At 41.3% G+C, this 12,692-nt stretch overlaps 1 protein-coding gene across 2 annotated transcripts in view; it reads right to left on the bottom strand.

Annotated features, from left to right (window-relative positions):
* The window catches only part of SNCAIP (synuclein alpha interacting protein), a 209,436-nt gene that overhangs the window by 27,310 nt on the left and 169,434 nt on the right, over positions 1–12,692 (bottom strand). For both annotated transcript variants that reach the window (XM_066603114.1, XM_066603115.1), the window contains exon 7: positions 2,869–2,982. In XM_066603114.1, the coding sequence (XP_066459211.1) occupies positions 2,869–2,982 (114 nt within the window). The remainder of the gene's footprint in view (positions 1–2,868; positions 2,983–12,692) is intronic.

The following is a 12,692-nucleotide window of genomic DNA, read 5'->3' as shown; positions in this document are numbered from 1 at the left end:
TCAGGGCTGAGTTAGGGAAAAATTCAAGGCCTGTCCTCGGTTTCTATCACCGCCAGTTGTACTATTTCATGTCTAGCAACCCAGCCAGCCCCCCCCCCCACATGTGTTTTATATGTCACTCAGCCTGCCCGTGTCCTCTGTTTCAGTTGGTAGGTTTCCTCGACAGCACTGGACGAATGTGACATATTTAGTAAAAACTGGAAATATAGGTGGTAAAGGTAATTGGTAAAGTAAAATGGGTACAAAAAATATCACCCTGTTTACAGATATATAAGGGCCGTGGAACTACAACCACAAGGGATTCCTGTCTATTCAACCTTCCTCTTGACAAAAAAAAAATTCACAGAGGCAGAAAAGTCTATTATTAATAGGTTGCCCTTCACAGATTAGACTTTATAAAAATAAGATTTATTAGTTAATTACTAGGGATGAGCGAACGTGTCCGTTACGGACACATCCGCACCCGGACACCGGCTTTGCCGAACACTGCAGTGTTCGCGCGTAAGTGTCCGGGTGCCGCCGGGGGGCGGGGAGATGCGCGGCGGCGCGGGCGGCAGTAGCGGGGAACAGGAGGGAGCCCTCTCTCTCTCCCTCTCCCCCCCACTCCCCGCCGCACCCCCCCGCGCTGCCACGGCGGCCCCCGAACTTTTTCGCCCGAACACTGAAGTGTTCGCAAAGTTCGGTGTTCGGGCGAAAAAGGGGCGGAGCCGAACGTGTTCGCTCATCTCTATTAATTACGTTAAAACCATAAATACTATTGGGCACAATTGCCCTCCAAGAGTTGGAAAGAGATTCAAATGAAGATATGGGTTCCAACTTTTAGGTAGAGCTAACTGGCAGACATAAATAACATAGGAAAACGTATCTCAGACACAAAGATAGGTAGTAGATGGAGCCTCAGCTAATAAGCCAATGATTGGTAAAGATTTAGGAGGATGGCTTTTCTTTGGTACCTGTTAAGGGGCCCAAATGAAATGCCTGCTCTGGTGTGATCTGTGTATTGAGGTTACTGTATCAGGGTGTCGAGATCCGTTGGGGTTAGCGACAGATCTTGTATTGATAGTAGTGACACTATCATGGGGCAAGCCGAGGTGAGGTTATCACGGCACCAACTTGGTATAAATGTTGATGCGGAAGATGTCATTTCTAATGAAGCCTAAATGTATTTGGTTTGACCGCTCTTGGATGTTTAGGTAGCTTTAGTTCAATAAAGGTAACAGTATCATAGGGCACACCAAAGTGAAGTTGTCACAGCCCCACTCCAGTATGGTTTTTAAGATAGAAAGATGTAGTTTTTAATAAAGCTTAGATGTCCTTTTGCTTTACAGCTCATCGATATTTACGTAGCCTTTACTTCAACGCATTTCACCGCTCAATGCAAGTACCGACAGTATGTACAGTATAGCAAAAGATTTCACCTATAGTCGCCATGCTGCATTCCAGCTCAATATCAACACTTCATCATCATTTGTTCAGCTGTTATTGTCACAATCTTTGATATCATAAAGTCATGGAGATCTCTGCACCAAATGCCTGTCACAGTTACAGCAGTCAATGACAGTATTCCTCAGTGTTCCTCAGTAATGTCACTAGTAGAGATCTGTGAACTGATTAGCCCTATTCACGTTTCGCTAATTAGTAACTCAATCTGTCATTGGACACCCTAAGAATACACAGTATTTGGAGCATGAACAAGAAGTTTACTTCTAATTGACTTAGTCAATGTAATAAATGAGTTGCATTTAGGTATATTTACTCTCCTCTTATATGTTTCCAGTGAACACTGGTCCAGACCCAGAAATAGGGCTGTAGATCTACATAGAGGAGACTTAAGACTACAGGATACTTGAGACTAAATACAAATTAAGATGTTAAAATGGTATGACTATTTCAATTACAGTAAAGTAAGTGTACTAGTTGTATATTTTGACTAGAATTTATCAATATACATGACAAGTTCTCATCACTTTACAGTAAATGCAGCAGGAAGAACATCTTTAAAGTTAGAGGGGTGTTCTGGAGACTGGGCAACATTTTCAAAATTTCCTTAATAGAGATGAGCGAGCGTACTCGCTAAGGCAAACTACTCGAGCGAGTAGTGCCTTATGCGAGTACCTGCCCGCTCGTCTTAAAAGATTCGGGTGCCGGCGGGGGAGAGCGGTGAGTTGCGGGAGTGAGCAGGGGGGAGAGAGGGATCTCCCCCCCATTCCTCTCCGCTCTCCCCCACCACTCCCCGCCGGCACCCGAATCTTTTGAGACGAGCGGGTAGGTACTCGCATAAGGCACTACTCGCTTGAGTAGTTTGCCTTACCGAGTATGCTCGCTTATTTCTATTCGTTAACCTTTCCACTTACTGCCATTATCCCAAACATTCATCTTAGGGCCCGCTGCACCAAAGTTTTGATCTGAGATCAACAAGAGTTGATCTAAGATCAAATAGAAAAACGCTGTGCCAACACAGTTTAGCCAGTGACCTTGGTTCAAATCTATGTTCAATATGATCCCATGATTTTAGCGGGTCAACCTTTAACTTCATTAGCCTAAATTTACATTACATGAAAGTCATCATTGGAGAAAAAGCTTAAAATGCAGCTCTTTCCCTAGAGAGCAGGCACCAATCCCCATGGATGTTCAGAACTGCAGGAACTAGGTAAGTATAACAAGACCTTCCTTCTAAGTAAAAGCTGCACTTTCATCTTTTTTCCAAGAGAGTCACTTTAACCAGAGAGAATCAATTATCCGTAATGCCTTAAGATTTTCCCCTTTTGGCTCTTAAAGTGGTAGTGATATGTCAGAAGGCAGAATAATATAATGAATATGACAGGATGTATATAAATAACTAAATATTTTAATATCATATTAGCATACCTGACCGTAGCTGGCTGCATAATGGATAAGGCTAGGGTGATCTTTTGAACAACTGAGCTCAGCAATGGCTTCTGTTTCACTAACCATCCACCGAACACACTCCAGTTGACCCATCTGAATAAAGAAAAATGAAATGTTAAATTTTCAAATATTTTTTCTTCCAAAAGTCATAACGCACATGACAGCTAGACTAAATTCAACTTAGTAATACTGTTCTTTTTGTGTCTTCTTTCCATTGGACTTTTTGCCAGAAACCACATATACCTACTGTTATACTAGAATTGCTAGGGGCCTACATTTCGAATGTGCAGCTGTTTCCCTATTTCAATCTGTCCCATGCCAAATGGGAAAGAATATGTTTCTGTTATACTAGTAGAAGCTCAAGTAATGTCAGCCATCACCACTTTAAATAGATGAATTTATATTTTTTAGTTTCAAAGATACTACTAACCAAGAAAAATAGATACACTCTGTTATGCCTAGGTTAGGGGTGTACAAGCTGCAGCCCACAATGCCATTCTGTGTGCCTACAGATCCTATACATACCTGTGTGTTCTTATGGCAGTAAATCAAGTAAGTCTGATCCAACAGCTATACTCCCTTCAATCTGGCTCCTACTGCTTATGGACTTACCAAATGTACATTAGCAATAAGTAGAGGACAGACAAAGGGGATTATAACTGCAAGATTACACCACACAGTGTTTTTGTCTGTTATCATAAAGACTACAGTAATTGCAAAGTGACTCATAGAAGATTGAGTTTGAAAACCTACGTAGTCCAAAGTCCATTTTATATGTGCCAATGATCAGGCAAGAAAGTTTGTTTTCCTGATCACTGGCCTGTATGAATATGCCCACGATCATCTGACAAGCTGATCAAATCTTATATGGTGGCATAAATGTTGGCTTGTTGGCAACACATCCCCCGATGCAATCTGTAAAGGTCCGAAGGATCAGTGTAGCTGCCCGTGTAAACGAGTGCAGATCGTCATGCCATATTTTCAGTTGACACTTCTTAACGGCAGCTTATCATCCTATGTAAAAGCACCTTTAATATAAGGTCCACTCTATTAATCCAAAATTGCTCAAGCCAGTAGATATGAACTAATGGTCTTCTCAATGAGAATGTGCACACTAGTTTTAGTTCATACATACACCACCAAAATATTATTTCACTATAGATGGTCGAAAATGTTTGTTGTTAATAGCATGTAATTTCTCTCTTGCCGTGCAGGGTAACTAATCTGTAATATGCTCATCTCAAAGATGTAAAAAAAACATCAGATAATTAAAATACATAAAAAGAAAACAATATATTCGAGTTTCACTTCAATGTGCAGCTCCCCATGATCACCATGGTCATGCTGTTAACATTCTTCTTATTTTTTACTATTTGGAGTTTTCCAGTAGTATTACATTACTTAATGTGGAAACAATTCATACGTGATTGTTAAATTCTGAATCATAACTGTTCTTGACCAATAATTATCATCAGTGACCCTAAAAGGATATCTTAGGAAATCTAGTCTCTGACGATTTATGTTCGGCGCACATCGCAGGTGAGCAATCTATTTTCTATACTGCTGTGACATGGTTGGTCATTACAATCTGGGGTAGTTGGGTAACTAGTACCACATATTCAGTGGGAAAAGCTGCAGTTGTCAACTTCCGTTATTGGTGAATTGCGTAAGCTTGACCTAAAATTTATCATGAATTGGAACAGTTGATTTCGACTTCCATTCAAATTGACGTAAAAATTGATTGCATTAAAGGGGTTCTGACACAAATAATGTTTTTATGCTTTAGCAGCCATTGTTCCCTGGTCTGCCTAATGGACCCAGGGAACCCATGGTTTAATGGCTGCTAAAGCATAAAAAGATAATACTTACCTGTTCTTCTGTTGTTGTTGACATCGGGGGGGGGGGGGGGGTCATCTCCCAGCAGGCGCTGTTCCTCCTCTTCTGTCTGCACAAGCCGCACCGCTCCGGGATCGCGCGCATGCGCAGTAGAGAGGTGCCCTCTGACAGGAGTCAGGACGAGCTGCGTCTCCACTGCGTATGCGCAGCACTCCGGAGTTCAGCAGGATGGACGGGCCGCCCACAGCAAGCACTGCTTGTGACGTGCTTTCTGTGGGCGGTCCGCCCGTTCACCTCGGAAGTGCCTGACGGACGGACCAGAGCAGGAAGCGGTCTTTTTGACCGCTCCTGCTCTGCTTTAAAGGCACAGAAGAAGATGCCGGCTGGAGGGGACATGCCTGGCGATCGGGCCAGGCCAGGCAAGATGAGTACAATTTTTTTTTTTTGATGTCAGAACCCCTTTAACAAGTGTGTGAATATGTGTGTGTTTCTATAGCAACCCTCACTTAGTGCTATGGTCCTAGGTTCAAACTCCATCAAGGTTAACATCTGCATGGACTTTGAAAAACTATATCCAGATGTTGCCTTTAGTCAGATTTGAACCTACACCTCCATCACTCCATCATCTTTCCCTTATTGGTTACAGAATAGACACATGTGGTGGCTCGGTTGTTAGCACTGCTGCTTTGCAATGCAGTTGCTGGTTCAAACTTGACTAAGGGCAACACCTGGATGGAGTTTTTCAAAGTTCCTGCAGATGTTATCCTTGATGGGATTTGAAGCTAGTACCACAGTACTGAAAGACAACAGTGCTAATACACATATACTTTTATTGCTCAGCTGTAGGATACAGGCTCTACCGTAGGGACAGGCTGCATCTTAATGGGAAGGGTGCAGCTATGCTGGGTGAGAAGATGGGAGGGGACTGGGGGGAGGGCAAAAAGAAATAAGGGGGTAGTCAGCGTAGCTAGCGACCTGGGTCTAAGCAATTGGAACGGGGGTCGAGCTGGAGGAGGGGCTAGTACAGTTAGAACTGTCAGATCAGCCAATAGTACCATTAGTAATGAATTTAAAGAACAAACAAAACTGTATAAATTGTATGACAACGAATGCAAGAAGTCTGATCGATAAAGTGAGTGAGCTTGAAGCGAGAATGTCTGATGAAAACTATGATATAGTCGGAATAACAAAACATAGCTTGATGATAAGTGCGATTGGGCGGTAAATTTACAAGGTTACAACCTCTTCAGAAGAGACCGTGGAAACCAGAAAGGGGGAGGGGTATGTCTGTACGTTAAATCGTACTTATTGCCGAAGCTATGGGAAGATATAGGTGCAGGAGATGAACATGTGGAATCTCTGTGGGTAGAAATACAGGGAGGGAAAATTACCAAAATCCTGATAGGGGTTTTCTATAGGCCACTAAAAGCAACAGAAGAAACTGAAATCTTAGTATTAAGGCAGATAGAAGAAGTGTCAATCCGCAACAAAGTAATTATCATGGGAGACTTTAATTATCTGGATATTAAATGTGAAAACAAAACCTGCAATTCTCATAGGGGTGATAAATTCTTGAAAACAATTAAAGATAACTACCTTAGCGAGGGCCACTCTGGACTTAGTACTAACTAACAAACAGGACCGAATATTGGGGGTACAGGTTGAGGGACACTTGGGGAACAGTGACCACAATATAGGTGTGATAAATTCTTGAAAACAATTAAAGATAACTACCTTAGCGAGGGCCACTCTGGACTTAGTACTAACTAACAAACTGAACCGAATAATGGGGGTACACTTGGGAAATAGTGACCACAATATAATTAACTTCCAGCTGTCATTCAATAAGAAGCCTTATCAGGGAGCGACAAATAAACTAAACTTTAGTAAAGCAAAATTTGATCAGCTTAGAACTACTATCGGTAACATTAATTGGGACAACATCCTCAAAAATATCAGTACAGAGGACAAATGGGAAAAGTTTAAAAGGATCCTAATCACCTCATGTGAGCAGTTCATTCCCTTTAAAAACAAAAGAACTTCAAGTAAAAGGAAACCATTGTGGCTCGACAAGACTGTAAGGGGGGCAATAAATGAAAAAAAGAAAGCATTCAAACTACTAAAGCAAGAAGGTAGCAAAGAAGCGCTAAAATCGTACAGGGAAAAAAAACAAAATATGCAAAGATAAGATCAAAATTGCTAAGGAGGAGGCTGAAAGACTGATTGCCAAAGAGAGCAAAAACAACCCGGAACTATTTTTTTACTATATTAACAGCAAAAGGATTTGCACCGAGAGCACTGCCCCTTTAACAAATAATGCAGGAAAAATCATTGAAGATGATGGAGAGAAGGCAAACCTATTAAATAGTTCCTTTTCAAGAGTATTCACGAACGTAAAGGAAATGCCACATGAGATGAAGGGGAATAAAATGAACCCCTCACAAAATATCTCATACCTAACGCAGGAGGAAGGGCGGAACTGGTTAAAGAAGATTTAAATCGATAAATCGCCAGGTCCAGATGGAATACACCCGAGGGTACTAAGGGAACTAAGTGATGTGATAGCTAGGCCGCTATAGCTAATATTTATGGATACTATTAAGACCGGGGTTGTACCACTGGATTGGCGCATTGCCAACGTGGTTCCAATTTACAAAAAGGGATCCAAAAGTAAGCCTGGTAACTACAGGCTTCAGTAACTCACTTCAGTAACTGGAAAAGTATTCGAGGGACGCCATCGAAGAATACCTCAAGGAGAACAATGGAATAATTCCTCACCAGCATGGATTCATGAAGGGTCGATCATGTCTGACCAATCTGATCAGTTTCTACGATGAAGTAAGCTCTAGGCTGGACCTGGGAGAGTCTATTGATCTCGTATATCTGGACTTCTCTAAAGCATTTGACACTGTGCCGCATAATAGGCTGGTATATAAAATGAGACAGTTTGGATTGGGTGAAAACGTGTGTATCTGGGTAAAGAATTGGCTCAGAGATGGAAAGCAGAGGGTGGTAATAAATGGTTCATGCTCTGATTGGGCCACCGTCGCTAGCGGGGTGCCACAGGGTTCAGTATTAGGCACCATTCTGTTCAATATATTCATCAACGACCTGATAGAGGGGCTGCACAGTAAAATATCAATATTTGCAGATGACACAAAATTATGCAATATAATCAATCCAACGGAGGACAAGGTATGGCTACAAATGGACCTAGATAAGCTGGGGGCTTGGGCAGAAAAATGGCAAATGAGGTTCAATGTTGAAAAATGTAAGGTTATGCACATAGGCAGGAGAAATGGATGTCACCAATATACACTAAATGGGGTACTGCTAGGGAAAAGTGATATGGAAAAAGACCTGAGGGTACTAGTGGATTGTAGATTAAACTGGAGTAACCAATGCCAGTCAGCTGCTGCAAAAGCTGATAAAGTCTTGGGGTCCATTAAAAGAGGTATAGGGGCGAGGGATGAGAACATTATCCTCCCACTATATAAGGCACTTGTTAGGCCCCACATAGAATACTGCATACAGTTCGGGTCACCAGTGCTCAGGAAAGATGTTACAGTGCTTGAGGGGGTTCAAAGAAGGGCAACTAAAGTAATACGTGGAATGAAGGGACTGGAATACCCAGAGGCTATCAAAATTGGGATTATTTACCCTGGAAAAAAGACTGCTAAGGGGCGACCAAATACCTATGTATAAATACATGAAGGGACAATTCAAGGATCTCTCCCATGATCTGTTTATACCCAGGACTGCGACTGTAACAAGAGGGCATCCGCTACGTCTAGAAGAAAGCAGGTTTCATCGCCAATACAGAAAAGGGTTCTTTACTGTACGAGCAGTGAGACTGTGGAACTCTCTGCCTGAGAATGTGGTGATAGCAAAATCCATAGAGGAGTTTAAAAGTGGATTTGATGTCTTCCTAGAGGGGAAGGATATTACAGGATATAAATCTTAGGTTAATTGTTAATCCAGGTATACAGGCAGGTAGGAACTATTAGGGGTTGATCCAGGGATTAGTCTGATTGCCATTAGGGAGTCGGGAAGAAATTTTCCCCCAAATGGGCTAATTGGCTCCTGCCTCTTGGTTTTTTTTGCCTTCCTCTGGATCAACAACATAGGAGGATAAACAGGCTGAACTAGATGGACATTGTTTTCATTCGGCCTTACATGCTATATTACGATGAGCAACACTATTCATAATCTTCATTACCATGAAGGAACCCCTGGATAAATTTTTCCCATATGAGAATTTTGTGCTAATCATTCCTTTACAGCAATTAAGTTGTCAGTGACAAGAAAAAAAAAATGTTGTACTTATTAATTATTATAAGCACCTGCCAACACATTTATTAAATGTCCCACAATTAAATCATACATTTCTCTGCTGGACCATGCAAAAAAAATTCTTCAACTGGAAAAATAACAGGAGCACTAAATCAAACAACCCTCTCTCATGGAGCCTGTTGCAGCACTAATAGCACCTGCCTGACATATTGCACCTGTAACGTACTGTGGCTTACTACTAAGTTCAGACACATGGCCAAACACTAAATCAAACAACCCAATGTCATGAAGCCAGTTGCGGAATACTCTGACTATATGACTGAGCATAGTAGAAAGCTACAGGTGCAAAATGCCAGGCAGGTACACTAATGCTATGGGATATATGGGATGAGCCTTTTTAGTGTTCCTATTTGAGCTATGTGGCTGAAATTAGCAGTAAACGAGAGTATGGCACAGGTGCTCCTTGTCAGGCAGACTGCATCTTAATTTGCAACATATGTTACATGAATCTGGGGTTATAGGTGGCAAGACAAGATTCATCTAAGTTACAAAGTTGGACCCCTGAGGAAACTTAGTTACAGCTGAAACACATTGGGTCTTACAAGTATGAAATAAGTCCCATGAGGATTCATGCCAGGATAAAAATAAAATAAAAAAATTCCCATAGCATGATTATCCCTGGGTGTTGCATAATAATTTTATGAAAACTCTAGCCTCATTCAATAAAAAAATCACTAAATATTCTCAAAATATATATCATATTGTTGACAATGTGGCAAAAATAAATTAAACTGCGGACAGTGCAGCAGGAATAAATGACACTGAGTCTAGATATGTTACTTTTAGTGTGAAAAATAAAGGTTACAGGTTATCCTTTTTCTCAGTGATGCATGTAGATATTACTGTTACATACTAGTTATAGCACCCCCTGGTGTTCATCTGCTTCCTTCTCAGAATGCCCACCTAATGTGTCCAGTGCTGCTGGCTACACGTACAGTAGTACAGCCCCACTGTCAAGAACCTATTGTAAATAGTTGGAGTAATTCCCGCTATTGTGTATACTAGGGAATAAGAATCAGCGCACTAAAAGTGGCTTCTTCTCATCAAAATTGAACACATTAAGTGGAGGGTGCCATAGTAAGTATGCTCAATATTTAGTAGGATAGGCAATTGTTTTAATTATTACAATTGAAAAATGATGTTGTGTGTGATTTAACAGATAAGGCTTTGCTCACATCTGTGTCGGAGGTTTTGTTTGGGGCCTTTGTTTTTGAATTCCGCTAAAACAAAGAACGAATTGCGCTGCATGTATTCTGTATAATGCTACATAGTATGCATGCAAGGCTGAAGAAGATAAATGTCCATCTAGTTCAGCCTGTTCCACTCCCCCTTGTTGATCCAGAGGAAGGCAAAAAAAACCAATGAGGCAGATGCCCATTTACTCTATTTGATGGAAAAAAATTCTTCTAATGGCAGTCAGAATAGTCCCTGGATCAACATTGAATGTTCCTACCTGACTCCACGACCCGGATCAACTGTCCTTTTGGGTATTTAATGTCTATATCCTGCAATGTCGTAGCACTCCAAAAAGACATCTAGTCCCCTCCTAAACTACTCCATTGTTTTGTCATTCGAATGTCCTCAGGCAGAGAGTTCCATAATCTCACTGCTCTTACAGTAAAGAACCCTCTTCTGTGTTGGTGATGAAACCCTCTTTCCTCTAAACGTAGAGGATGCCCTCTTGCTACCGTCACAGCCCTGGGTATAAATATGCTGGACAACTGTAAGGCAACCAAACAGACCCCATTACAATCAATGAGGGCTGATTAGCACCGTTTGGTTCCATCATAAGACAGATGCATTTGGCTAGTGGATTCAGTTTTCCTGCTCCCATAATGTTGCAGGAAAATGGAACCCACAATGGCCAATATGAACAAGCCTTAAATGTAATAGTTAGAGATGTGGAAAATCCACTTTCAAAGGACAAAAGAAAAAAAAAAACGCTAGTTTAAAAAATTATCCATTAGCACACTCTGTGCTGTATTAAAATCTGAAGATCAGATTACTCCTGGGCCAGTTACAAATTTTTACAAAGCTTTATATAGAATTTATCACAAATGGAACAATGGAAACTTAGTTATGACTACATGTTATTTTAAGACGAGCAATATAATTAAGTTATGGCTACTATTTTATGACATTAACATTTATTGGAAGAAGCACTGTAGTTGCTGAAATCTTTACACGTCTCCGAGCTATATGACTGCATTCTAGGACTTGTAATAGAACTAATCATTTGTAAATACTGGGTTTAGGTCAAAATTCCTAGAATAAAAGGCATAAAATGTTAGTTGCGTTAGTAGTTTGTAGTAGTCTTAGATGTATATTTTATGTATTCTTTCCAAATGATTATGCATTATTTACGACTTGAAGGTGTCTTAGAGAATTCCCTCTTTACTCTTTTTCCAAATATATTTAATCTTTCTTGAACCAGACAGACTCCACACTGGAAACTAGCCAAAAAAAAAGTTCACCATGACTGAACCTTATGGCAAATGCATTAGAAAACCTGTCAGTTTGCATACACTTGGGGTTATGAATCAAGCCTGTAAAGTAGACGTTTCTCTACTAAAATGACTTTAAGCACCATTTATAATCAACATATTTTGCTTCTGCGCATTTTAAACAGTTTGACATGAATTGAAATATGGTATTGCAGTGTAGTCTGTGTAATAAAAACAACAGTGACATGTAAATTCAGCACTGAGCAAACACATGGATTAAAAAAAAAAACTTAAAATACGCCAGCGCTATTTGCATGTCTACCGTGTTTCCCCGGAAAAAAGACCCTGTCCTATATTAATTTTTGCCCCAAAAGAGGCACAGTGTCTTATTTTCAGGGTAGGTCTTAATATACTTACCTAGCAGGCTAGGTCCCTCCCGCTGCTCTCCACAGCTCCGACTTGCTTCCCACAGTCCTTGGCCGCTCATACAACATCACTTCCTGGTTACGGGATTCATAAATCCTGCCTCCAGGAAGCGATAGCTGTGATTGGCTGAGCAGCGGTCGAAGAACCAATCAATGCAGGGCTGGATGAACAAATGAAATGACTGTAATTGGTTTATCCAGCCAGCGCTGCATTGATTGGCTGAGCAGCGGTCGAATAACCAATCACAGCCATTGCTTCCTGGAGCAGGGATTTATGAATCCCGTAACCAAAAAGGGTATAGAAAAACAAAATCAGCGCCTACTCACTCGTAATGGGTTTTTCAAAAGATTAGCGTGAATACTTATAGTACTCACCTGGTGCTCGGTATGACCCCCTGCCCAGAGGGTCCACCGCCACCTGTATCCTTGTTCGCTTGCGGTAATTCCTGGGATTCCTTATCCGGTTTCACCGGAAAGCGATCAGCAGGGTAACAGCCCGAAATCAGCTGTTTGTATATACACGTTATAGAAGCCAAGAAAATTTCCCCAGCGCTCGTGGTCTCCCGGGATATCAAAGGACACAATGGTCCATGCAATATAATTATATTTTATTAATAGTTGCTACGCGTTTCGGCGGACTAAACCGCCCTCTTCAAACAAACCAAAAATGGATGTTGTACAAGCGGCTGCGGACTGCGGAAACCGCGTCAAACCTCTACAGAGGAGAAATCTGGACCGAGCCTGC

This window comes from Eleutherodactylus coqui, chromosome 5 (assembly GCF_035609145.1).
Source record: "Eleutherodactylus coqui strain aEleCoq1 chromosome 5, aEleCoq1.hap1, whole genome shotgun sequence".
Taxonomy (NCBI): domain Eukaryota; kingdom Metazoa; phylum Chordata; class Amphibia; order Anura; family Eleutherodactylidae; genus Eleutherodactylus; species Eleutherodactylus coqui.
Note: the sequence above shows the minus strand (reverse complement) of the source record. Positions and strands in the feature narration are given on the sequence as shown.